Source organism: Dama dama, chromosome 5 (assembly GCF_033118175.1).
Source record: "Dama dama isolate Ldn47 chromosome 5, ASM3311817v1, whole genome shotgun sequence".
In the NCBI taxonomy this organism is placed as follows: domain Eukaryota; kingdom Metazoa; phylum Chordata; class Mammalia; order Artiodactyla; family Cervidae; genus Dama; species Dama dama.
The window spans coordinates 92,862,211-92,888,269 of record NC_083685.1 but is presented as its reverse complement, the minus strand read 5'-3'; the positions used below and the strand labels follow the sequence as shown (position 1 = coordinate 92,888,269).

At 54.6% G+C, this 26,059-nt stretch overlaps 3 protein-coding genes across 6 annotated transcripts in view; all 3 read left to right on the top strand.

Moving 5' to 3' along the window:
• The first annotated feature begins 429 nt into the window (after window positions 1-429).
• Window positions 430-4,615, top strand: RILP (Rab interacting lysosomal protein). The gene is made up of 8 exons (XM_061143059.1): window positions 430-895; window positions 969-1,062; window positions 1,149-1,255; window positions 1,344-1,589; window positions 1,842-1,987; window positions 2,359-2,481; window positions 3,107-3,196; window positions 3,448-4,615. Exons 1-8 carry the CDS (start codon window positions 668-670, stop codon window positions 3,590-3,592), a joined length of 1,179 nt encoding a protein of 392 aa, XP_060999042.1. The 5' UTR covers window positions 430-667; the 3' UTR covers window positions 3,593-4,615.
• Window positions 4,616-5,007: 392 nt separating this feature from the next.
• SCARF1 (scavenger receptor class F member 1) lies at window positions 5,008-15,383 on the top strand. Its single transcript, XM_061143054.1, has 11 exons — window positions 5,008-5,140; window positions 5,376-5,437; window positions 5,707-5,808; window positions 6,661-7,186; window positions 8,903-9,121; window positions 9,511-9,639; window positions 10,537-10,640; window positions 11,260-11,380; window positions 12,675-12,799; window positions 12,884-13,030; window positions 13,693-15,383. The coding sequence occupies exons 1-11, from the start codon at window positions 5,040-5,042 to the stop codon at window positions 14,547-14,549; spliced, it is 2,493 nt and encodes an 830-aa protein (XP_060999037.1). The 5' UTR covers window positions 5,008-5,039; the 3' UTR covers window positions 14,550-15,383.
• A 5,622-nt stretch (window positions 15,384-21,005) lies between these two features.
• Window positions 21,006-26,059, top strand: part of SLC43A2 (solute carrier family 43 member 2) — a 39,061-nt gene continuing 34,007 nt past the window's right edge. The window contains exons 1-2 of one of the 4 annotated variants that reach the window (XM_061143056.1): window positions 21,006-21,091; window positions 21,968-22,181. In XM_061143056.1, the coding sequence (XP_060999039.1) occupies window positions 22,022-22,181 (160 nt within the window). In that variant the 5' untranslated portion in view covers window positions 21,006-21,091; window positions 21,968-22,021. Of the gene's footprint in view, window positions 21,092-21,130; window positions 21,154-21,246; window positions 21,576-21,967; window positions 22,182-26,059 lie in introns of those variants that run through there. The other 3 variants (XM_061143057.1, XM_061143058.1, XM_061143055.1) reach the window with 3 other exon arrangements.

Sequence of the window (26,059 nt, the reverse complement as noted above, 5' to 3'; positions counted from 1 at the left end):
TGTGGGCATAAATATCCTCTAAGCTCAGTGAGCTGAAGGGGAGTTGGGTTTTCACACCCCTGCTGCTGTGACCACATTTGCCAGTTTTCCCCCAGATACTTGTAAACCCTCAGCATTGTAAACCCTCACCGCTTTTCAGCATCTCTTGGAGCAGTCACTCTCTTGAGTGTAGAAGCTCCTGGCTTGTTCTCGGTAGCTGTAGAGCCCAGCTTAGCCCCTTAAGCTTTGTGTGACTCTCAGCCTGTCCTGGAAACAGGCACGTGGCTGGACAGTTGACTGCCACTGGCTGAGGTCAGTGACAGCCCTCCTACCACTCACCTCTTGGCGGAGAGCTGGCAGCCAAGTCAGGCCCCATGACTCTAGACACAGGGGTGGAGCCTGGTGTGGACACTGGGGAGGGCTTGACAGAAGTGACCACTTACAGCCCTGGGCCTCAGCTCCTGGACGCCTGGCCGGAATGTCCTACTTCCTGTGACCTTGGGGGCTTTAACAGGACAGGGTCCAGAGCCCTGAGTCTGTTCCAGCATTTTCCCTGAATCGCTCCTCCCTTGTCGCTTCTACCCCGCCCTCGACTGTCCTAAGCTGCTTCCTGGGCCTGGACTGATTGGCTTTTTCCTGCCCCAGTTGAGGGAGGAGGGTGTCGCACCCCTGGTCGCCTACGGCGGACATGGAGCCCAGAAGGGCGGTGCCTGGGGCGCATGGCTGGGGGTCTCGGGTGGCCGCGGGGTCGGGGACGGCCGCGGAGCTCGTGTACCACCTAGCGGGGGCCCTGGGCGCTGAGCTGCAGGAGCTGGCGCGCCGCTTCGGGCCGGAGGCGGCGGCCGGGCTCGTGCCGCTGGTGGTGCAGGCGCTGGAGCTCCTGGAAAAGGCGGCCGTGGGGCCCGCCCCAGACTCGGTGAGTCACGGCGCCCTTCCCCAGGCGCCCGCCGGGCCAGCGGGGGCTGACCTTAACAGCGTCGCCTCCCCAGCTGCAGGTATCCGCGCAGCAGGCAGAACTCGAGCTGCGGCGGCTACGAGAGGAGAACGAGCGCCTCCACAGAGAGCTGCGCTCTAGACCACAGGGTGAGTGCCGGCCTGCGGGGCTCCGTGGTCGGGGCGGCTCAGGGCTTCCCCCTGCGGGCCCGCTGTTGAGAACTCCCCTTCCTCAGAGGAGCACGCTCTGCTGCGGCAGCTCAAAGAGGTGACCGACCGCCAGAGGGACGAACTCCGGGCGTACAACCGCGACCTGCTGCAGCGAAGCCAGGAGACCGAGGCGGTGAGGGCGGGGCGGGGCAACGTGCGGGGCGCGGGGCCCTGCCGGCCCTCGGGCGCCCCGCCCACCAGCCCCTTGGCTCCGCCCACAGTTGCAGGAGCAGCTGCAGCGCCTCCTGCTGGTGAATGCGGAGTTGCGGCAGAAGTTGGCCGCGGTACAAGCCCAGCTGCGCGCTGCGCGGGACCGCGAGAGCGAACGAGAGCAGCGGCGCGAAGCGGCCATGGAGCCGCCTCCGGAGCCGGTGCAGGGCCAGGCCGCGGGGCCCGGGTGCGAGCAGAGGCGGGAGTCCGAGCGAGCGGCCGCGGGCACAAGAGCCCCGGGGACCCCCGAGGACCCGGTGAGTGCCCGATGAGGGACCAGTCCGGCTCTCGGTGGGCACTCGGGAAAGTTCTGCTGTACGTAGCAGGGCCAACAGGCTAGCTGGAAGGTGGTTACTAGTGTGCGCCGCCAGCCGGCCTCCGCCCCTACTCTCAGCCAGAGCCCCGGCCTGGCACCCATGGTAGCGCCCTGGCCTCCCAAGTCTCCCTGCCAGTCCTCTCGCATCGCTGTCCAACCGAGGCGCCCCCTGACCAAGCCTGTCCTTCCACAGGCGGATGCCCCGCCGCCGCCAGGGCTCCCCGCCAAGGCAGGGCAGTGCGGCTTCAGTCGAGAGGAGGTTCAGCAGATCCTTCAGGAGCGGAATGAGCTCAAAGCCAACGTGTTCCTGCTGAAGGAGGAGCTGGCCTACTTCCAGCGGTGAGGCCGCCGGGCAGGGCCCGGAGGCGGGGGCGCCAGGTGCACCTGTTCCCTGGCCTCGGTTCACCCGCCTCATTCTTTGAGTGGTTGATATGTCCAGGGTGTCATGTGCCACCCATCGTGCTGGGCACTGGAGGACGTGAGTCATATAGCCCCTGCCCTCCCCGATCTTCTTCCACACGGGGGAGGGCCAGTGCTGAGGGTCAGCAGCAGTGGCTGTCAAGGAAGAACTCCGAGGAGAGGTGACACCTGAGCTTAGGGCGGCAAGGCAGAGTGTTCCCAAAAGGGGCAACAACATGCACAGTACTTGGGTCCAGACCTATTCTTAGCATCCCCACTGCTTTGTCTCTGCCCTTCCTCCTCCTCTGTAGGGAGCTGCTCACAGACCACCGGGTCCCTGGGCTTCTGCTTGAAGCCATGAAGGTAGCTGTCAAGAAGCAGCGGAAGAAGATCAAGGCCAAAATGTTAGGGACTCCAGAGGAAGCTGAGAGCAGGTAAGGCCCGGCCTCCGTTCCCACCGAGCCTGGTCACCTTCTGAACCCACTGCCTCAGACTGTGCTTGTCACCTAGCTTAGCCACCTCTGGAACCTGCTAACCTGGCCTGGTCACCTCCCCAAGCCTGCTGTCCTGAGCCCACCGCCTTCTCCCTGGATCACAGGTGCTCCCACCTGCCCTGCTCGCTGCACATCCTGACTCTGCTTCTCCACAGTCGGTTTTCACTTTCTTTGGTTTCTTGTCTTGGCTGCATGTTTGTTCTCAGACAGGTAAAGGTAAGGCTGTAGCTGCAGACCCTGTCCGCGGCCTGCTATGTATCTGGCTAGAAAATAAAAGCCTCAAGATGTCCTCTGTCTCCCCAGATTTTCCTTCTCTCTAGCTTTCCTTAACTTTTTATGTTGGCGTATAGTGGATTAACAGTGTTGTGTGATGGTTTCAGGCGTACAGCAAAGTGATTCAGTTTCCCTCACTCCAGCTGTGGGGGCCCCAAAGTCGCTCTGTCCTCCCCTTCCTGCTCCTCGGGACTACACGGAAGACTGAACACAGTGGACTCCCCTTGGCCCTCAGGGCCTTGATGAAGGACCCTCACGTCTCCTCTCCTCTCTTCTCTCTTCTCTGCCTCAGTGACGATGAGGATGGCTCATGGCTCCTGCTCTCCAGCGATAAGGGAGACCATTCTGAACCCCCAGCCCCTGAGTCCAGAATACGGAGTTTGTATGTTGAGGGAAGAGGAAGGACAAATGTGGTAGGGGTGGGGGTGGAGGGGCCCACCTTCCCTCCTGCTGCCCCAAGTGAGTAGCATGCCCATCCCCTCCTGCTCCTCTGGTGGCCCCTTACCGCCCCCTGCCTCATGCTGCCCTTTCTTGCTCTGGGGCCCCTTTTGACAGCTCCCCCTGCCACCCTCAGCCCCTGTCCTTGACCTCCCTGGCAGCCAGGCTCAAAGCACCTCTTGGCTCTCCCCCCAGCTTTGGCCAGTGGTATCGGGGTGAAGCAGAGGCCCCTGGGACTGAGACCAGCAGTGTGGCTCCCAGCCAGCTACAGGGAGGAGAGGAGACCCCGCAGCCACCCCACCTGGAGCCGGTGGGCAGCCCAACAGCCCCCAACTCCTGACGGGTCCTGCTGTGCTCTCAGTGAACATCTTTGTCTGGGGTCTCAGCTGCCCCAGAGGCCTGACTTTGGAATCTGTCTATGGTTGGATGTGTGACCTCAAATGAGGACTGGGCTTCCTCCTTCCCTGCCCTTCCCAGGCTCTTCTCTAATCCTGGTCCGAGCCGGGGTCTGATGGGAGCTCAGCCTACTTTCCTTCCTATCAGTTCAGCTCAGTTGCTCAGTGGTGTCCGACTCTTTGCGACTCCATGGACTACAGCACACCAGGCCTCCCTGTCCATCCGGGAGTTTACTCAAACTCATGTCCATGGAGTTGGTGATGCCATCCAACCATCTCATCCTCTGTTGTCCTCTTCTCCTCCTGCCTTCAATCTTTCCCAGCATCAGGGTCTTTTCCACTGAGTCAGTTCTTCCCATCAGGTGGCCAAAGTATTGGAGTTTCAGCTTCAGCCTCGGTCCTTCCAATGAATATTCAGGACTGATTTCCCTTAGAATGGACTGGTTGGATCTCCTTGCAGTCCAACAGACTCTCAAGAGTCTTCTCTAACACCACAGTTCAAAAGCATCAATTCTTTTTTTTTTTTTTTTCAGTTCTACCACTTTATTGCTACCAACCCATCTCCCTCCACCCTCGTGCACACATGCTCAGTCATGTAACCCCATGGACTGCAGCCCGCCAGGCTCCTCTGTCCATGGACTTTTCCAGGCAAGAATACCGGACTGGGTTGCCATTTCCTTCTCCAAAAAGCATCAGTTCTTTATAGTCCAACTCTTACATCCATATATGACTACTGGAAAAACCATATCTTTGACTAGATGGACCTTTGTTGGCAAAGTAATGTCTCTGTTTTTTAATATGCTGTCCTTCCTATACCTCTGTGCCAAGCCTCGGGGGCCAGATAAAAGTGCTGCTTCTCTGAGTTTGTTTCCCCATCCGTGACACGGAGAGCTGACTTCCCCCCTCCCAGGTGTTTGTACAGATGGCCTGAGCTATTGGAATAAAGCAACTGCCCGTGATACCAGAAATGGCTCCACATCTGTCTGTCAGGGATCTGCCCCTGCCTAGCTCTGCCAGGACGGCCCCCTTGGTTGTCACTGGTGTGTGTGTGGGGGGGGGGGGGTGCTTCTCCCGTCTCCTACTTTCCTCGGGGAATGTGACCTAATGGATTTCCGTGACTTACCCACTGGCCTGTCCAGGACCCAGGACTTAGAGCCTCACTTTCCTGCCCTCTCCGGATTCAGACCTGCCCGGAAGCCTCCACTGAGCCCATTGGCCTTCCCTTTCCTTTCAGTATTCTGGTGTCTGCGCCTCAGCGCCTCAGGGAGGTGCCTCGTGGCAGCCCGCCCCTCTAGCCTGGTTTCCTCAGGAAAAGCCTGGGGAGGAAGCAGGAAGGGGGTTGGGAGCTGTGGGGGCCAGACTGACCCAAGCCCTCCCGCTGCACTGGCCGCCATGGGGCCGGGGCTGCTGTTCCCTCTGCTGCTGCTTGGGGCTCTGGAGGCCCCGGGGTCTGAGCTGGACGCCGGGGGGCGGCACGTCTGCAATGCCAGCAGGTGGGTCTTGTGGGCGTCTGACGAGGAGGGAGGAGGACAGGAGGAAAGAGGGGCTAAAGCCAGAGGGGTCCGGGGACAGCCTGGAGGGCGGTAGGATGGCCAGGGACAGTGGAAAGGGTTTGCAGACGTGGGGCTGTGACCCTTGGCCAGGCCCACCAGATGGGGCTGAGGCCAGCGACAGTGATCCAGCTGCAGGGCCAGGCTGCCCCCCAGCTGACCCCTTTCTGCCCCACAGCCCCTCTGCTGAGCTCCAGTGCTGCCCAGGCTGGAGGCAGAAAGATCGAGAATGCACCATCCGTGAGTAGCCAGGATGGTCCCACCCACCCTATCCCACCCGCCACTGGAGGAGAAAGGAGGACAGAGCCCAGTGACCCTTCCTTCCTACCCACCCTGGGGTCTATTTGCCCTCCTGAGTCCTTGTGCCAGGGTGCCTCCTGTGACCCAAACCCCCCCGGCCCCAAGGAAACAGCTCTTGAGGGAGGCAGGGGCAGCAGGAGCCAGTGAGAGGGACTGAGCGTCCCCTGGCCGCACCCCTGTCCTTCCAACCTGGGTGGGGTGTTTTTCAGCCATCTGCGAGGGGCTGGACGCCTGCCGGGAAGACGAGGTATGTGTGAAACCAGGCCTCTGTCGATGCAAACCTGGATTCTTCGGAGCCCAGTGCAACTCCCGTGAGTCCTGAGTGTCTCCTGAAGGATGAAGGCGCCGGGCAGGACTGGGGGAGAGGGGAGGCGAAGCAGGTAGCAAAGAAATCTTACAAGAGCAGGGCCAGAGTCCTTCCAAGCTTTGCTGAGGAAACTGAGGTCTGGAGACAGGAAGTGACGCACTCCCGGGGATCCCCTGAGTCATCTGGTTTCTACCCCATCTTCAAAGTCTTCCCACAGGTTCAGTTGTGGGCTGTTCATCTTCCCTTTCAATTTCCTGAAAGACGCTGGAGATCCCGGTTAACTGCAAAATGAATGCGCTCTTCGTCTCATACACCTTATGCCAGTCTGGAGGGTGACTGGAGTGTCCACCTTCTCTGACACAAAGAGGGACTTGGCAAAGTGGTTGGTGGCCAGTTTAGCCAGAGGGCAGCCAGCCGCCAGGGGTCGGGGTTGAGAGGAGACGCTGGGGGGTGTGGCTTCTTCCGCGACCCCAAGGGCAGCCTCCAGGCCTGGACAGACACGGTTGGGGGGTGGGGGGGGGGAACCCAAGGAGAGGGAGGAGGGGCCTGAATGCAGGCCCACCCACTTCGGTGTGGCTCTGGACAGGCCCTTTCCCACTCTTAAGTGTGTTCTGGAATGTGGAAGTGGGAGGCTGGGCCAGTGCTAAGGAGCCTTGTGGTTCAGAGCCGGGGGCAGGAAGTGAGCTGTGCCCCAGGGGACAGGCCGTCCCGGCTCTTGGAGGGTGGGCCCGCTCCCCCACACACACACTTCCTTGTCCCAGGGTCCCTCCTGGCACACAAGGGGGCGCGCGGCGAGCATCCGTGCCCAACCCCGAGCCCTCTGACCCTCTTCCGTCGCCCCCCTGCCCTGCCACAGGCTGCCCGGGCCAGTATTGGGGCCCCGACTGCAGGGAGGTCTGCACCTGCCACCCGCACGGCCAGTGCGAACCGGCCACCGGCGTGTGCCACTGCCAACCCGACCACTGGGGCGACCGCTGCGAGTTCCCGTGCACCTGCGGTCCCCACGGCCGCTGCAACCCCGAGACCGGCGCGTGCCGCTGTGAGCCCGGCTGGTGGTCGTCCACGTGCCGCCGCCCATGCCAGTGCAACCCCGCGGCGGCGCGGTGCGATCAGGCCACCGGCTCCTGCCTGTGCGAGCCGGGCTGGTGGGGCCGCCGCTGCAGCTTCCGCTGCGCCTGCCACGGCTCGCCGTGCGCGCAGGAGTCGGGCCGCTGCGCCTGCCGGCCGGGCTGGTGGGGCCCCGAGTGCCGGCAGCCGTGCGAGTGCGTGCGCGGCCGCTGCAGCGCCACCTCCGGCCAGTGCGCCTGCCCGCCCGGCTTCCGCGGCGTGCGCTGCGAGCTGCCCTGCCCCGCCGGCCGGTACGGGCTCCAGTGCCGCGACAGGTGAGCCGGAAAGACGGGGGTGCGGGTGAGAAGGGAGGGAGGAGGGCGAGCGAAGGAGGAGGAGAGAATGAGAGGGCAAGTGGGGGAGGTGGCGGCCGCTGGAAGAAGGTTGCGCAGAAACAGACAAGGGTGGGGTGAAAGGGGGCAAAGAGACCCTCGACGCCCCTGAGTCCAGCCTCGCCCACCACTTTCATCTGGTTACTGTTAAACAAAATACTCCTAGCAAGCCGTAGAAACAAGACGAAAGAAACACAAGGAATCACATGGCAAAAAGGCTATTGCAGGGAGGGGTTTTCAAACTCTCAGGGGTTTTCAAACTTTGACCAGGTCCACCCACTTTAAGAAACGTTTTACATTCTATCATGTATGTATTCCGTTCAATTCAGTGCTCAGTCGTGTTCGACTCTTTGCGACCCCATGGACTGCAGCATGCCAGGCCTCCCTGTCCATCACCAACTCTCAGAGCTTGTTCAAACTCATGTCCATCGACTCGGTGATGCCATCCAACCATCTCATCCTCTGTCATCCCCTTCTCCTCCTGCCTTCAATCTTCCCCAGAATCAGGGTCTTTTCCAATGAGTCAGTTCTTTGCATCAGGTGGATAAAGTCTTGGAGCTTCAGCCTCAGCCTCAGTCCTTCCAATGAATGTTCAGGACTGATTTCCTTTAGGATTGAGGGACTCTCAAGAGTCTTCTCCAACACCACAATTCAGAAGCATCAATTCTTAGGCTCTCAGCTTTCTTTATGGTCCACTTATTTCTTTATTAATACGTATGATATACATATATATCATACATGTATATGATGGGCTATATATTAACTGAAGTAAAAAGTTAAGCTGACAGCACACGCACATATGCATATATATACACCCAAATGTTTTCTGTTCTCTCTTTTTAAATTTTAGTCAGGATCTGTTAAATTGGTTTTATGAACTCCTCTTCTCCCACTAACGAGTCTGATCCGAGTGATCCCAGATAATTAAGTCTCTGGAGGGAGAAAGTTCAAGTAAGGATGAAGGCTATATTAAGATAAGATAAGCCTTACTGGAAAAGTTGTTAAAAGAGTAGATCCTAAGAGTTCCTGTCATAAGGGAAAAAAAAAAACTTTTTATTTTTTGGTATCAATATGAGATGATGGGTGTTAACTAGACTTGGTAATCATTTCACACTATATATATGAGGTCATTATGCTGCACACTTTGAATTCATAATAGTGCTGTATGTCAATGATAACTCAGTAAACCTGAAAAAATCTAAAGATAAAATGCTAGTGGTGAAAACACGCACTTGATGCATTTTTATAACGCATTAAATGGGATAGGAGCTAAACTACTGAGGCCTGTTCATGCCAGACCTCTGAGGTGGCAAGGGTGGAAGGGAGGAAGGGGAAAGGGGAAGGGAGGAAACCCTGGGCAGAAGGGAGGCAGAGGTAGGGGTGGTAACTTGGTTTCCCTGGCTGGGCTGGGAACTCCTGGGGACCCTGGGATCCAGGGAAGGATGGGGTTCAGAATGGGGGGTTAAGAAAGGGCTGGAATCCTACTAGAGCCGCAGAGATGGTCTGTCCAGCCTCTTTGTTGTACAACATGGGGAAACTGAGGCTCAAACCTGCCAGAATGGCCCTGCTGGAACCAAGATGTGCTCTAGACCCCGGAGGCCTGGGTGGATGCGACATCCGTCCGCCTCTCAGGGCTCCCTGGACTGCTTCTCTTCCCAGCTGTGGCCACTGCAAGCAGAATAAACCATGCTCTGCAGACACAGGCAACTGCGAGGCCTGCGAGCCGGGCTGGAACGGGACCCAGTGCCACCAGCCCTGCCCTCCTGGCACCTTTGGCGAGAACTGCAGGCAGCAGTGCCCCCACTGCCGGCTTGGGGAGGCCTGTCAGCCAGACACCGGGCACTGTCAGCGCTGTGAGCCTGGCTGGCGGGGGCCCAGGTGAGGGGCCAGCCTGCTCAGGGTGGGGCATCCCTCCTTCTAGATGCTTGTCCCAGCTGCTCCCTCTCCCAAGCATATAGTCACACAACCCCGTGGGGCCCACCTCTGGGTGAAAACCAAGGCAGGAGAAATGGGTGATGATGGGGCCCTGGGCAGGCCCCCCCACTACTCAGGCTTCCCACTCTTACCTCCCTCCAGGGATCTATAGTCTGTCACCTATTGGGTCTGACCTCAGATTCAAGGCTCTGTTTGCACCTGAGCTTCACTGCTGGATGAGTAGATGCTGGGGTCTCTGAATCTAGAAGTATAGGGGGAAGATGGGTGGAGCCCATTTGGGGGCGGGGGTCAGGCCTGCCTCGCTCTCCATTCTGAGTCTCCCCTCACCTCAGGTGCGAAGACCCCTGCCTGATTGGCACCTTTGGGGAGGGTTGCGGCTCTACCTGCCCCACCTGTGTCCAGGGGGCCTGTGATGCTGTGACCGGGGAGTGTGTCTGCACCATCGGCTACTGGGGGCCCAGGTGAGGACGGGGGGAGGAGGAGGGGCCTAGGTCAGGCCTCTGTGCAGTCTGCTCCCTAAACTTCCCCGCCTGGGCTTCTCCCCCACCCACCCAGCATCCTCATAACTAGGAAGTTATTCCTCTGGTTGTGGGGTCTGCATCTTCCAAAGGGGGATCAGAGGTAGAAGTAGAACCAGCTCAGTCGTGTCTGACTCTTTGCGACCCAGTGGACTGTATGTAGCCTGCCAGACCCCTCTGTCCATGGCAAGAACATGGATTTCCCAGGCAAGAACACTGGAGCAGGTTGCGATTTCCATCTCCAAGGGATCTTCCCAACCCAGGGATCAAACCTGCATCTCCTGCACCTCCTGCCTTGGCAGGCAGATTCTTTACCACAGTGCCACCTGGAAATGTCAGTGTCGCCAATATCAGGTTCTCCCACCTGTGGGACAGAAGAGAGTATTAACTGGAAGAGATTTCATTTTACAGAAGAGAGGACCAAGGCCCAGAGAGTTAGGGCGGAGTGGGCCTTGCTCAGACCTCCAGACTCTGAGGAAGTGTCTCTGGATTCCACTGGCATCTTGCTTAGTTCAACGATAGCGCCAAGTGGACAAGGAATGAAGATCTTGAAAAGTGGACCCTGCCTGAGTCTTTCACCCTGGGGGCCTGGGAGCCAGGGGGCAGTTTGTGGATGGTCTCTCTGGAAGATGGGCTTAGGGGCTAAGGGATTCTTGTAAACACTGCCAGGGGTGGGGTACTTAGAATGTGGCTCAGAGGTCAAAGGAGTCTGGCTGGGTACCCTTCAGGGGAAGTCTGTGTGGCAGGGGGTAGGGAGCAGTGCCCAGAAATCTACCTTCCCCTGCCCACCTCCATGCCTTCTCAGCCACCCTCCCACTTATCTCTCCTGTTTCCCCAAAGCTGCAACACTTCATGTCCATCTGGCTTCCATGGAAACAACTGCTCTGTTCCCTGCCAATGTCCAGAGGGAAACTGCGACCCTGTCTCTGGGGCCTGCCAGCTGGGTAAGCTGGAACAAAGAGTACAGGGTGAAGTAGCTGGGGGAAGGGTGGCCTTTTTTTTTTTTGGCTGTACTGCGTGATATATGGGATCTTAGTTCCCTGACCAGGGATCGAACCCATGACCCATGCAGTGGAAGCTTGGAGTCTTAACCACTGGTCTGCCAGGGAAGTCATGAAAGAATGGCCCTTGACACAGGCTCTGGGGCTTCCTTACTTGCTAGAAAGGCTAAGCCCACTTCAGAGATGCTCTGTCTACCTGAAATCTGTATGGGTGCTATGGGGCCCCCCCAAAGACATGACAAAGCACTGGTCCCATGAGAACACAAGCTAGCACCCAGGAGATGGGTACACAGGGCTGGATACTGGGGTGTCTCATCAGGCCTGAGAATTGGGGCAAGAGTTTGTGGAATAGGCTGGGGACCATCAGGAAGGGACAGACCAGTAGGGAGGCTGCCTGGAGGAGGGGGCCTCCAAGCTAAGCTGAGTCTACATCTCTCAGAAGAGGGGGAGGGCCCCACAGGTGGGAGATTCTGGGGAGAAAGCAATGCAGAGCTAGAGATGAGACATGATGTGTGGGAGACAAGAAGGCCCCGAATATGTGTCCGTCACCCGCCCTCCCTAGGATCTCATAGTCAGGACGCCGCCCTCATCGCGGGCATCCTCGTACCTCTGCTGCTGCTCCTCCTGGCCATCGCCTGCTGTGCCTGCTGCTGCTGGGCTGCCCGGCTGGACCCCAAGGACAGGTGAACACAGGCCCCTGTCTTCCCGACCCTACAGCTCAGGCCGTGGGTGGAAGCAAGGTGGTATCTATGGTTTCCTTTCTGGGATGGAGATAGGCTGGCCTTGTCACACGCATAGGTCAGAGGTAATGAAGTAGCTGGCCATGGCCGTGGCCTGGAGACACCAGGTCAGCCACCTGACCTCCTCAGATGCTTCTGGGGGTGGAGGGTGTGGGGGAGCAGGCACCAGGCTGGCAGAAGGCAGAAGCAGCAGCAGGGTAGCTCTGGGCGGGGAGGCAAAGAGACCAGGCCTCAGAAGGGAGAGTGCCGTGAAAGCCTGTGCAAGGGTTCAGCAGAGGGCGTGGTTTTCCGAGAAAAGGAGAGGTGAGAAGGGATTGAGGCTTGAGGGCTGCTGCGGAGAACACTCTTTGCACAAGAGCTTTGTTCCTTTATGAAACGTCTTCATACTTCTTGGCCCCTTGGAAGCTCAGAGCAGTGTGGATGGAGGTTTTGAGCAAGGCACTTGGTGGCAGGGGATTTGCCTTCTTAATTCCCAGGAGGACACAGACCCAAGGTGACCCTGATAGTCGCTGGCCCGCATGAAGCCCGTGCCCAGTTTTCTGGACTCTGTTTTATCTGGTGTGCTATTAGTTCACTCACTACCCCTTGAGCATATCACTCTTGTCTGTGGGGGCATCGTCAGAGCAGCAGACCTAGGAGGCCCTACCCTGGGGACCTAGATCTCGGGGACAAGGAGAAGCCCCTTACTCAATAACCAGGACTTGTGCACAGTCTGTCTGAGGAATAGCAATGAGTGAAGCAGTTGCTTCCAGCTTGGGGGTGAGGACAAGGGTGGGATTCCCAGAGGTGGTGTCACTTCCAGAAAGATCGGTGAGCTGGGGCTCAACGAGGATGATAATCACACATCGCTGCATTTGGGGGCAGCCCTCTGTGTGGCTGGTGCTATGCTGGGTCCTGAAAAAAAGCTCTGATAGATAGGAGTTGTTGTCCCCATTCTACAGATGAGGAAGTTGAGGCCCAGAGAGGCTAACTCAGAGCCAGATTGCCCACCTCGTGATCTGGAGCCACGCTGCCCTCTGTGTCAGGCTTGGATCTCGAAGTCAATATTTTATATATGTGTATATATATATATCTCCAGATCTCAGTTTGGATTTTACTGTGTAATCACAGAGAGTCACTGAAGTAGACATGGTCACTTTGTCCCATGAACCGTGGAATCAGAATGGTCCTGGCCCTTTTCTCCCGCCTCAGTCAGGGCTCTCCCACACTGACTGCTCTCCCATGCCCTTGCCCTCAGGCCAGTGAGAGATGGGACCGCCATGTCCAGGATGAAGCTGCAGGTCTGGGGGGCCCTGACCTCCAGCCTGGGCTCTACGCTGCCCTGCGGTACCCTAGGCAGCCACAAGCTTCCCTGGGTGACAGGTAAGTGGGTGCTGAGGGTCAGGGGTCGCCAGGACGAGGTGTCCCCTTGGGCGCTACACTTGACCTAGAGCCCCTCCCCCACAGTCTCGCACCACGACCCGGAGATCCCCTTCAACCACAGCTTCATCGAGCCGCCCTCCGCCGGCTGGGCTTCGGACGACTCCTTTTCTTCCGATTCCGAGTCTGGAGAAGAGGACGAGGGTCCTGCCTACTGCGTGCCACCCCAAGAAGGTAGCCCCCAAACAGCTCCCCCCCCGCCCCCTGAGCCAGCCTGCTCATCACACCCTCTTCTTTATTCCTTTAGCAGACGTGTAGCAGGCGCCCACTCTGTGCCCGTCATGGTTCTTGGTTGTGAGATGCAGTCAAGAACAAGAGAGACGCCTGCCCTCCCCGAGCTTATAGTTTACGAGACAGTGGGTGGTAGGACAGAGTGATACGTGCTTTCACGGGGGACATGCGAGTAGGGGCTCGTAATCCAGCACGTCAGGGGTGACAGAGGTCAGAGACGATGTCTAGGTGTTTGTGGTATCGGAGTTGAATCTGGCAGAATCAGTAGGAGTTAGCCCAGGGACAGGGAGAGATGGGAATGACATTCCAGGAAGAGGGGACGGTGTACACAAAGGGCAGTAAGTAAGAAGGACATGGCCATGTGGCGCTGAAAGAGTGTTAGCGTGGTTGGAGTGTGGCATTATCACAAAGTTGGGAAGAACAGTGAGAATGGAGGGTACCGGCGGTAGTCTCTGCCTGAATAGCCCTTTCCCCTGGCTCTCTGCATCCTCACCCTCTCCCTTGCTCCATCTTGGGAGCCTCCCAAAAGATGCTGAGCTGGGTAAGTAAGATGGACTGGAGAGCCCAGCCCAGGTTCGGTCAAGCACTTCTGTCTCCTCTGCCAGGGATGGTCCCTGTGGCCCCAGCGGAATCCTCAGAGGCCAGCCTGGCTGGAGGTCCCTTCCCTCCCCCCGAGGATGCCTCCACGCCGTTTGCCATCCCGCGCACATCCAGCCTCGCTAGGGCCAAGCGGCCATCAGTCTCCTTTGCTGAAGGCACCAAGTTTGCACCACAGAGTCGCCGAGGCTCCGGGGAGCTCTCCAGCCCGCTCCGAAAGCCCAAGAGGCTCTCCCGGGGGACCCAGCCAGGTCCCGAAAGCCAGGAGACTGAGGAGTCCACAGGTCCACAAGTGGAAACAGATGGGGCCCCTCCTGGTACTGCCAGCCCCAGGGATTCAGCTGTTGGTCGCCGCCGGCTCCCACTTGGTGGCCGGACAGTGGCTGAGCGTGTGGAAGCCATTGAGGGCAGCGTCCAGGAAAGCTCAGGCCCGGTCACCACGATCTACATGTTGGCAGGGACACCCCGGGGACCTGAGGGCCCCGTCCGATCTGTCCTCCGCCGTTTTGGTAGCTTCCAGAAAGGCCAGGCAGAACCCAAGGTCAAGAGTGCCATCCCCAAGCCTCCACGTCGGGCCCTGAGTCGGAACAAGGGCAGCCCCAGGCTGGACTCTGGCTCTGCCAATCAGAGCCCCAGCTCAGCCATGAAGGAGGAACTGACTGGGACCTTGGAGTCTGCAGGGACTGGGTCAGAGGAAGGGGCCAGGGGCCTGGGGGGCGGCATCAAGAGCTCGGGGGGTGGCCAGGAGCTGGCCCCTGAGGATGGTCCCCTAGTACAGGATCCCCAGAAGGTGGCTGACGAGGAAGGGCAGGAGGAGCCCCAGTATGAAAATGTTGTACCCATCTCTGGGCCACCGGAACCCTGAGGATCTTGAATTTTGTGAGTGGTAAGACTGTGGATGGCGCTTGGGCCTCAGATTGCCCCCATCAGATTGTGTTTTGTGCTGGGAAAAGATCCCAGGGCCAGAAAGACATGCCCCCTTTCGCTTTCACCGGGAAATGTCAGTGCTGGAGGCCAGTTGGCTCTGGGTCCTAGCCGAGGTCTGGGAGTGGGTCTGGAAGGCCTGGGCAGAGACCCCACTGGATGGGGTCAGGAAGGGGGAAGAGATGACTGCAGGGACTTTTTCTCTGTTGTCCTGGGCTCTGTTTAGCCCCAGTCTCTTCTTTCCTTCATTTGCAAAACATTTTTTTGAAATGGGAAACAACCTAACTGATGATAAAAGATTAAAGAGATATTCCTTATGAAAGGTTCCTAACCAACCAAATAAATCAGGTTGTGTAAGAATATGGGAGCTTGTTCATGCTATCCTGCTACATGTAAATCATGTTTCCTTTTTACAAATTTCATTCCTTTTGGCCTCAGAATACATGTTTAGAATTCTTCCATTTTGTGTTTATTTTGTGACTGTTTTATAGACTTAAAAAAGAAAAAAAAAGATGTGAGGGGGACTTCCCTGGTGGTCCAGCAGTTAAGAATCCACCTTGCAATGCAGGGGACTTGGGTTCCATTCCTGGTCAGAGACCTATGAGATCCCACATGCTGCAGAGCAACTAAGCCCACGGATCGCAACTAGACAGCCCGAGTGCAGCAGCTACTGAAGCCTGCCCACTCTGGACTCCATGTGCTGCTAAGACCCGACATAACCGAATCAATAAATGTTTTTTAAAGAAATAAAAAAGATGGATGTGCGTAAAAAACATTTGAGAGGAAGGCATCAAATGGCATTTTTTTCCGGGAGATGAGAGTGTGGCAGATATTTTCTTAAATTTAGACATAATTTGCAAATTTCCTACAGTGGACATTCTTTTTCACTTTTCTCACTAGGTTGAATTTTTAATATTATAACAAGCAATGTTATTTGTTAAAAAGTACTGGGCCTCCCCTAGTGGCTCAGTGGTAAAGAATCTGCCTGCAAAGGCAGGAGACACGAGTTCAGTCACTGATCTGGGAAGATGCCACATGCTGCAGAGCAACGAAGCCCAGTCACCACAACTACTGAAGCTCACGTGCCCTAGAGCCTGTGCTCCACAACGAGAGAAGCCACCGCAATGAGAAGCCTGCGCACAGCAACTAGAGAGAAGCCCCTACTCGGCACCACTAGAGAAAAGCCTGTGCAGCAATGAAGATCTAGCATAGCCAAAAATAAACAAAAGTTTAAAAATAAGTAAAAGGTACTAACATTATAAACATGTCTAGAGTAAAAATCAGATTTCCCTTCTCCCCAAGGGATTCTGCGGGATGAGGGAGGGGCCAGACTTAATTTTCATGGAATGCCTGTTGGTCTAGTCCGGAATTCTTTCCTCACGTATTTGCATTACCCAGATAGGAAATAAAGCTCAAACCCTTCTGTCCCAGTGTGTAGAGAAGCTCATGAACAGTTTAGATGCTGCCTTTCAGATATTTTTCTGTGCACATGAAAACAAAAGAGCATCTCATTCTGCAATTTGCTATTTTACTTAACAATATATCCTGGCTATCTTTTGATGTTAGTTAATATAAAAATACCTCTTTTTATAAAAAATGAGATTCCATCATGGGGAAATAACACAGGTTATTTAAGCCATCCCCTACCTATGGGGATGTGGGTTGTTTCTAATTATTTTGATCCAGTAAATGATGCAGTAGCCAAATCTGTCTACATTTCTTTTTGCATTAGTGCTAGTTTTTCTGTAGAAGAGATTCCTAGAAGTGGAATTACTGGGTTAGGGGGTGAGAATATTAAACATTTGAGTATTTACTCCAAATGGTCCCCCAAAAAGAGCTGAATGGCTTTGTGTTCTCATAAATTATATTGGTATCTGTTTCCCCACACCCAATCTGATAGGTTAAAGGTGGTATAATTATTATTTTAGCACACAAAAAAATCTCTAAAGCAGTAACATGTTAAAGCTTCTTAAAAAGTCAAACTCTTTGTACAGATAAGTGTTTTGTTTTTGGAGGTTTTTTTTTTTTTTTTTTTTGGCCATGCCATGCAGCTTGTGGGTTAGTTCCCCAACCAGAGACTGAACCAGGGCCCTCAGCCGTGAAAGCACAAAGTCCTAACCACTGAACCATCAGGGAATTCCCCAGATAAAAGTTGAGTTTTTTAACTCAAAAAAATGATATTTTGATATGAATGCTATAAAAAACATTATCATTCATGCAGCCAATGTTCATAGCAGCACTATTTATAATATCCAGGGCATGGAAGTAACATAAGTATCCATCAACAGATGAATGGATAAAGATATGTCTACACATACAATGAAATATTACTCAGCCATAAGAAAGAAATGAAGTATTGCCATTTGCAGCAACATGGATGGATCTAGAGATTATCATACTAAATAAGTCAAAGACAAATATATGAGATCACTTTACATGCAGAATCTAAAAAAATGATACAAATGAACTTATCTACTAAACAGAAATAGACTCACAGACATTAAAAAAACAAAATTATGGTTACCAAAGGAGAGGGAGGGAGGAATAAATTAGGAGTATGGGATTAACATATATAAAATATTCATAGATAATAAACAAGGACCTACTATACAGCACAGGGAACTATATTCAATATCTTGTAATAAACTACAGTGAGAAAGATATAACTGTAATAAACCACAATGAAATATATATAACTCCATATATACATATATGGAGCTTCCTGGTGGCCTAGTGGTTAGGGCTCCATGCTTCTACTGCATGGGGCATGGGTTTGATCCTTGGTTAAGGAACTAAGATCCCACATGCTTTGCTCCGTGACTCAAAAAAAACCCAAAAAACAAAAACATATATATAATGGAATCACTAAAAAAATGAAAAACATAGTATCATTAAAATGTGAATTTCTGGGACTTGCCTGGTGGTCCAGTGGTTGAGACTTCACCTTCCAAGGCAGGGCATGTGGGTCTTATCCTTGCTCAGGGAGCTAAGATCCCACATGCTTTGGGGCCAAAACACAAAACAGAAGCAATACTGTAACAGATTCAATTGTTGTTTAGTCACTAAGTCATGCCCGACTCTTTGCTACCCTGTGGACTGTAGCCCACCAGGTTCCTCTGTCCATGGGATTCTCTAGGCAAGGATACTGGAGTGGGTTGCTATTTCCTTAGCATAAAGGAATCCATAAAGGATTCCATAAATCCATAAAGACTTTAAAAATGTCCCACATTAGAAAAACTTTTTTAGAGTGAATCTCTATGATTATTCTAAGACCAAACTTCTTTTCATATCTTTATCAGTTATTAGTATTTTTTCCTATAAATGATTTGGTTATATTCTTTCCCCAATTTTCAGTTGAGATGTTCATCTTTTTCTCATTGATTTATAAGTGACTTTATATCAACGATATTAATTCTTTGCCCAGTTTGTGATTGGTCTTCTAATGCTGTTTATAGTTTCTTTCTCCTTTTCCCTACAGAAATTAAAAATTTAAATTTAGACAAGTCTTTTTCTTTTTCACTTCTGGGTTTAATGTCATGTGTAATGGAAAGATGGAAAAGCCTTTTTTACCTTAAAGTCAGTAAAATAATCTTTTACATTTTTTTTTAGTACTTCAGTGGTTTTTTTTTTCCAGTGGTTTTATTTATGATTTTTTAATTGAAGTATAGTTGATGTACAATGTTTTATGTTACACGTGTACACTATAATGACTCACAATTTTTAAATTATAATTATAAAATATTGGCTATATTCCTGGTGTTGAGTAACATATCCTTGTAGCTTATTTTAGGTATAATAATTTGTTTACGATTTGCCAGCAGTGCTGACGTGGGGTCTTTAACACTCCTGACAAAAAGACTGGAAAAAAAAACCCAAACCCAGGGAATTCCCTGGTGGTCCAGTTGTTGGGACTTGGTGCTTACAATTGCCCTGGCCCAGGTTCAATCCCTGACAGGGGGACTAAAATCTTTAAAGCCACAAGACACAGCCAAAAAAACCCAAAAAACACAGAATACAAACGAACAGAAAAAACCCAGAATTTCATTCAAATTAGACCTGGATTCAAATCTCAGTTCTGACATACTTGTTTGGAAATGTTACTTAAAGCTTGTTTTTTCATCTGGAAAATGGGCATGTGGCTATCTTCCAGGGTTATTGTAGGGATTAAATGACACAGTATGTGTCACACACACACAAGCACCTAGTAAATTTTTGACCCTCAAAAAAGGGTCATTATTATCGGCATTACAGCATTCTCCCAGCTTTGAGTCCTTTATTCCTAGAAGCTGACAACTTTCACCTCTTCATTTATTTTTTTTATGTTTTCATTCAACAAACTCATATTATGCATCTACTTTGTACTTCTGTATCAAGAGCTGGTTATAGCAAGCTGAATAAGGCATGGCTCATGCCCCCAAAGAGTTCATAGTCAATGGGAAAAATGGAAGTCAAACAGATGAATAGATAATTACAAAACGGAAAGATAATGGAGACAATCACTGGGAGTAGTTAGGGAAGACTTCCTGGAGGACATGCTGTTCCAGGAGGGACTATGTTTGAGGGTCAGAGGTGAGAGAGCAGCATCTGCAGGAACTACAGGCAATTCCATGTGATTGGAGCAACTAAGAGCAGGTCAACCACCGTGGGGGAGGAGCCTGTGTGGGTCAGCTTGGAGAATTTGAACTTTATCCTGCAGTGCCAATGGTAAAGAGTTTCCGAAGTGTTTTAGCAGAGGTCAGATTTACCAAGGTTAGATTTGCATTTCTCAAAGCTCACTGGGATGGAATGGGGGTGGAGAGATGGATTTGAGTGGCTGAGATTAGAACCTCGATGAACAGCAGCTGCAGTCCTATGGACACACATGGGCAAATCAGATAAACACTTAGGAGATACAGATTCTATGGGTGGGGTCGCGGTGGGATGGCGAGGGACAATTACAGCTGGTGACCAACAAATACTGAAAGGGTGTTTCACGGTATCTAACTTCAGTAGGCAGTGATGCTATGATCTGGGAGGTACAGTTTTTTGTTGGGGGGGGGAAAGTGAATTACTTTACAGGTGTGTTTGAAACAGTTTAGAAATGTGTATGGAACAACTGCCTGAGACAGCCCTCAAGCAGGTGGTTCTAGGAGGGAGGGAGAGAGGGAAAGATTGAAGTTTGTCAAGTGAGTGGGTGAGATTCTCAGGGTGGGGCAACCAGATAGGCAACCAGCCAGGATCCTCTAAGACCACACAGTGTCAGGCTTGGTCTGAGCAAGGTTGCCAGGGGCGGGTTGATGGCGGCAGGGGGCGCACTTGGACTCAGGGTCTAGGAGCACTAGGCTGCTGGGGCTCCCACAGTGTGTCAAAGAGACCAAGCTGAATCGCCGGGAGACAGAGGGCCCTCCGCCGGGTTGTGCCTTCGATGGGGGAGAACCTCCAACTGGAGCTAAAACTCCTGGGCCCAGGCTCCATCCCCCTGCCCTGGCAATTCCTTGGGGGCTTGTCCAGGTCTTTCATCAGACCAGGAGCCTAGAGCTCTCCCGACCCCACGCGTCTTCCCGGAGGCCTGACTTCTGCTAGTGGTTTTGCTCTGCCCACCTCGTTACCTTGCAGAGAGGCTTCTAACCTGAAGGAGAACAGGGCGAAAGGGAGTAGAGGTGGCAGCCAGCAGTGGGAATGGGTTGGGGGGTCAGAGTCTGGAGGAGGTACCTGACATCCTAGGAGACAGACAAGCCCCAGACTCCCACGTGGAGACCCCGAGGGAAAACTTCCAGGGACCGGACAGATGACACCCAGAAGTGCGGGCCGTGAATCAGGAAAGAAGGGAAGAAGCACACCACGCCTGGACAGAGCTCCGGGGATCCGGAATGTGCAGACAGCGCTTGGACGGGGTACTGGAGGCAGGAGAGCGAGGATTCAGGACACAAAGCCCAAGAAAGACAGGATGGCAGCATCGCGTGGGGAGGTGGCGGGAGGCAGAACGACCCACACGGAGCCAGAGCATCGGGCGTGGTGCTCAGCACACAGTGAGAGCTGGGGGCTACGAAGCGGGCCGGAGGAAGAACTGAGCCAGGGAGCTAAGCGGGCTTCGGGAGGGAGACCCGCGTGCAGCTAGGGGAAGTCCGAGAGCTCCGGAACAGCGAGCAGAGGGCTCAATTCAGGGACAGGGTTTCCGGGTAAGAGGCGATGGGGGAATGCCCCTGGAGCTCCCCAGCCAGAGTATGACTCCAGTTTTAAGCGCAGACCTACCGCACAGCCGCAAGCAGCCCCTGGCCCCCCCAGCTCTCTTGTTTGTCTCCCAGTCCGGCCGGAACCGGCTTCTGCTTGCCGCGGGGAGGGCGGGTGGCTGCCGATTGGTTAACGCCTGTTTCCAGCCCCGACTCAGCCAATCAGCGTGCGGCAGTGTTTTCTTCTAGGGGTCGGAATAAAAGGGCTGGAATAAAAGGGGGGGGGGGGCAGAAAAGGCGCCGGCCGGGCCCGATACACACCAGTAGGAGCCGGGTGAGAAGGATCCTGGGGACCCGGGTCCCGAGCTTGAGTGCTGGGGAGAGGAAGGCGCAGGAGTAAGGGCGTAGGGAGAAGATGTGTGCATAAGGGACGAGAGACTGAATGGATGAGGAGCCGCCGGGGGAGAGGTCCAGGAGCAAGCTAGGGGATGGAGGACCAGGGTTCGCTTCCATAGAAACGAGCTAATTGCCGAGGAAACGACCCCAGACGGGGGTCGCGCGGGAGCTCGCGCCGCCGGTTTGAACCGGCTTCGCCTCTCCCGTGTGGGGCTCGCGTGGCCGCAGCGCCTAGCGACCTAGACAGCGGCCAATGGCGTGGCAGTTCCTGTGCCGTCAGGCCAATGAACGGGCCGCGGGCGGGCCGTTCCGGAGCTCCGTGCGCTGATCTTGTGGTTAAGGGAGCCCGATCTGGGGAAGGGTCTCCAGTGAGCGCGGGCGGGCGGGCTCCGGTGAGGGTCCCAGGGAGTGGCAGCCGTAAGGTATGTCCCTGCCCAGGTATCTGAACCTCCGGCTGCCTCTCCTGACAGCTCCCAAGCTGCGTCAGTCCTGCTGGGAGCCTGCATTAGTTCCACGTCCCTGAGCACGCGTTTCTCCCTTCGTGTTTCTGTGCCTCAGTTTCCCTCCGAGTGAGCCGAGAGAGAGAAGTCTCCCTGCCTAACCGGGGTCGGCTTCTCCCAGAGCTGCGGGCTGGCGGATGAGCCAGCGGCCGAGAGGGTGGCCCAGGGCCGAGGCAGGGCTGGGGCTTCCTTGCTGCGCGCACTTGCCTCCCGCGCTGCGGAGGGGGTGACAAGCTGCGCGCGCTGCGGCAGCGGCCCGGGTTGGCCGCCCCGGCTAGGTAGGGCCGGGCGCTGACGCCGAGGTCTGCGCGCAGGTGGCTGCAGAGAGGAGCCCGAGCCGGAGCCGGGTCGCCGCGTCTCGCCTCGCCATGGCTCCCACCCTGGCCACTGCCCATCGGCGCCGCTGGTGGATGGCCTGCACGGCCGTGGTGGAAAACCTCCTCTTCTCGGCAGTCCTCCTGGGCTGGGGCTCGCTGCTCATCATGCTCAAGTCGGAGGGCTTTTACTCCTACCTGTGTACTGAGCCAGGTGAGACGGATACCCGGGCTGGGGGTCGTTCCTGGAATGCGGGCTTTGGGAGGGGACGGAGGGCGGTGTATACTCAACCAGCAAGACCACCTCACTGCGCAACTCCTCCTAGTTAGCAGAAGGCCCGTTTAAACCTCCTCCCCCCTCCAGCTTTGCTGGGTACAGATCATCGTCCCTGTGTTTTGGCTGAAGACACTGAGGCTCAGACAGATCTTCTGACTTGCATGAGGCCTCACAGCTGGAGACTGTCATAGATCCAGAACCCCCAAGTCCAGGGTGTTCTTTCCACCACCCGGGAACATGACTGGACTCCTCTCCTCCCAGTGCCTGGCACATCACTTGCCTTGCAGTAAACATGTTGCTCTCTGACTGTAAGAAAGAGGAACTCCTGACTCAGTGACTGGGGTGCAGCAAGAGAGAGGAAGTGGCTTGGCCTCCACCCCGTGGAAGGTTCATCTAGAATCTAGATGTTTTTCAGTCAGGCCTTGAGTCTCTAAAGGGCTTGTCGGATACAATTTCTTGTCTATTTTTGCTGCTTTCTAATTTTCCAAAGGACATTTCCTCCCACAAGCTGTGAGAACATCTCAGTGGCCTTCTTCCCCTGTGAGGGGGAGGGGAAGGGGGTATTTCTGGAAATGGCACTGGGGCTGTCCTCTCCCTTTGCCACATGTTGGTGTAACTGAATTAAAGCTGAGGATGCCTGTCAGCTTTACAAGAAATCTCACCCCCACCCCTGTGGTCACACCCGATGACCTTGTTTGAGGATTCTGATTGCTGAAGGTCAGTGGGACTCAGCCTAAGGGTGGGACCCAAGTGGCTCTCACTTTCTACCCTTCTATCCCCCTTCCTCAACAACCTTGATAATAAATGTTTTGTTCTGCCCTCTGTCACTTCCTAATGGTTGAAGTGAGTAGAGTCTCTCCCCGGTACCTTTGACAGCCAGCCCCCGCCCCAGTTCCCTTGGATGGAGATAACCCAAGTCTGACCTCCTGCATCACACCACCAGCTTGCCATTTTTTTCCTCCCAAGACTGCTAACTTTGAGGGAAGAGAAAGCTTTGGACCGGCTCATGCTGCTTGTAAGCTGGTGTAGAATCCTTGTTTTCCTACTATGATCTTCCCAGGAGGTTGCTGAGCATTCCAGTTACTAGGGAAGCTTCAGCTGAAAGAGGTTAAGGACAGGAGAAAGGGAGGAGATGCTGAGACTGCCTGAGAGAGGGCAGAGTATATTATGTATGACCTTTAGCCTTCAGCCACTCAGAAATATTTCCTAATAGCCTAAGGGTTCTTGGCAGACCTTTCCCCACATCAGCAAGAAACCTTGGGAGATGGGAGAGTCACTCAGACCTTGTTCCTTGAACAAGCTTTCTGCTTTGCCCAAGAGATGTTAGGAGATTAATGACAGGAAGGGAACAGGTTGGAGCATTTGGCACCTCCTCTCTTCTTTTGGATCATGACCCTTCCTACTTGCCTCTGACGGCTTCCTTCTGGCTGCATAGAGGGGTTAAAGAACAGAAAAAACCATCATCTCCAGATGAAGCTTTTAGCATCTCATCCAGACTGGAGGACTGTGGTGGTCAATTTTTTTTTTTGTCCTACTGTGGCGTCAGAAGGTCAGATTCTAGGGTGTTCCCCCCTCCCCACGTTGTCCACTGATTTAATTTATTTTATGGTCTTGGCAGCGCCGAGGCTGGTCACTTCATTCCTGCCCCAGCCTTGGCTGCCTCCTTCGTTGAAGTGGGAGGAGTCCCAGCAGTTGTGCCCACAACAGTGCTGAGTTGGTGTTTAAGCCCTTCCGAGGCTTGCCTGGTCTCTCCTGCAAACCAAAGTGAAGGTGAAGGGTCAGGATTGTGGGTTGAACATCAACTTCTTATCCTGTGCCTTTTGTTCCTGCCTCTGATTTTGGTTTTTCTGACTATCTGGCAAACCCGCTGACCCAGCATCCATGGCGGGCAGGCCTGCTGATCCCACAGGGCTTATCTCTTCTGGCCTCCTTGTTTCTTGGAAGTCTGAGCAGCCTGTTGCCTTGCGGGGCCTGGCATCCCCGTGTCTTGCCTGGCTGGGAGTACCTGGAGGATTTGAGGGTCAAGATTTCTGCTTAGGCCTAATATTGTCAAACTTGGGGGACAGCTGAATTGCAGAGCAGCAGTTTGGCCATTTATTACATTTATTGAATGAGGCTTGTGAAAAGCTGACCAGTCTACAGCTGATTGAGATGCAAATTTGTCAGCGTTTTGTGGCTTTTAGGACCGATGCTTTGGTTTGTTCCTGAAAGAAAATTTGCCTGAACCTGTTGAAAGGTCCTCAGAACTCTTGCTCGGGACTCCAGCCAGGATCCGGTCACAGACACAGTGTCGGGTTCCAGCGTGGCGAGGTGGGACAAAGAAACAAAGAGCTGGGTTTTCCGTTTCCCCTCAGCTCTTTAATCCCTGTCCACCCGACGGTCAGGGTGGACGTCAGGGGCTGGGGACCTGGGCTGGCACTTGGCTTTGCCTCCCCAGTCCCCCTGGTGTGGGCAGGAGACCAGCTGGGTTCCCAGCCCCGGCTTTCCCAGACCTGCGTCCTTTTGGCCTCTGGATGGCCACTGTCACCAGCCCCACCCCCCACCCAACCCCTTTCTTCATTTTTCTCTCAGCTTAGGGGACTGGTGCTCCCTGTGGATGTTTAATCTCTTTTATCTGACCCACACCCTCAGGAAACATTTTCTGAGATGCTGTGCTGGGCGCAGAGTAATCCAGGCCCTCGGGGGGTCTGCAATCAGCCAGCATCAAAGAGTCACCACACACAGACCTATGCGATCCCACGATCCCACTTGGTGGTCAGACCCCAACAGAGAGCAGGGTGCCGGGGGGCGGAGAGCAGCCGTGGGGATCTGGTTCAGCTTGGGTGGGGGGCTCTCTGATGCTTAGGCAGAAGCGTGGAGGGCCAGAAGGGGTGAGTCAGGAGAGGACAGAGGCAGTGAGCCCCTGGAGCAGGCTGTGTGCTAAAAGAGAGGAGGGAAAGGACAGAAGGGTAGATGACTGGAGAGATGGGAAGGAGCCTGCAGGGCCTTGGGGAGATTAGATCTCCTTTTCAAGGCAGGAAGAAGCTCCCGAGGCAGAAGAGATGGTCAGATTCACCTATTAGCTTCTTAGGAATTATTGAGGGTTTGCCACATGCCAGGTGCTGGGTGGGATCATGGGGGGGCGGGGGGCGGCTCTGGAGATGGGAGACGTGGCTTCTGGTCCAGCCCAACCATGGGCCCCAAGGCAGCCCCCAGCTCTGTGCTCTTGACCTCCTCAGTGACTCTCTTTCGGTGACCAGGGGCTGTACCCCTCACTGAAACAAAGCAGGAAGCTGGCCCCCGGGACAGTGAGAGGGCAGGGCCAGGTCTGGTCCCCACCAGACTGGGCTGAGGCTGAAGAAGTGGACTTGAGACGGACCCTGCCACTTCACGGCCCTCCCTTTTTCTGTCTCTCCCACTGGTGGTATGTCTCAGACGTCACTGGTGGTAGCTTTTGCAAACCCGTCCTTTCACTTGTATTGCTGTGAATAGGCCTGTTTTCACTCCCCCCTCCCTGTAACCCCAATTTATTTTGGATTTTTTTTTTTTTAATTCTATACTTGGGGTGGGAGGCCTGCAGGCAGGGGCCTCCAGCCTCAGGATGTGTCACAGAGGAGCTGATGCCCTCGGCCCTCCGCACCAACCGCCTTCCTCCTTCCCGTGACCTAATTCTCCTCCTCCACAGCCGCCTGCCCCACCTGCCTTCTTGGCGGCCCATGAAGGTCCTGTCCAGCTTGGTTGGCTTTCGGGGACTTCGTGGGAGCATCTCGTGGGCAGTTCCCGTTCTCGCTAGGTGACGTGAAGGGCCACCTGGCGTGGTCCCTGACACTGCCAGC

Bases quoted from the DNA above. Each gene is read 5' to 3' on its own strand.
- RILP (XM_061143059.1), top strand. From the start codon at position 668: ATGGAGCCCAGAAGGGCGGTGCCTGGGGCGCATGGCTGGGGGTCTCGG. The intron at 1,590-1,841 runs GTGAGTGCCCGA...GTCCTTCCACAG, and splicing joins CGGGGACCCCCGAGGACCCG to GCGGATGCCCCGCCGCCGCC. The intron at 1,988-2,358 runs GTGAGGCCGCCG...CCTCCTCTGTAG, and splicing joins GAGCTGGCCTACTTCCAGCG to GGAGCTGCTCACAGACCACC.
- SCARF1 (XM_061143054.1), top strand. From the start codon at position 5,040: ATGGGGCCGGGGCTGCTGTTCCCTCTGCTGCTGCTTGGGGCTCTGGAG. The intron at 5,141-5,375 runs GTGGGTCTTGTG...TCTGCCCCACAG, and splicing joins CACGTCTGCAATGCCAGCAG to CCCCTCTGCTGAGCTCCAGT. The intron at 10,641-11,259 runs GTAAGCTGGAAC...CGCCCTCCCTAG, and splicing joins CTCTGGGGCCTGCCAGCTGG to GATCTCATAGTCAGGACGCC.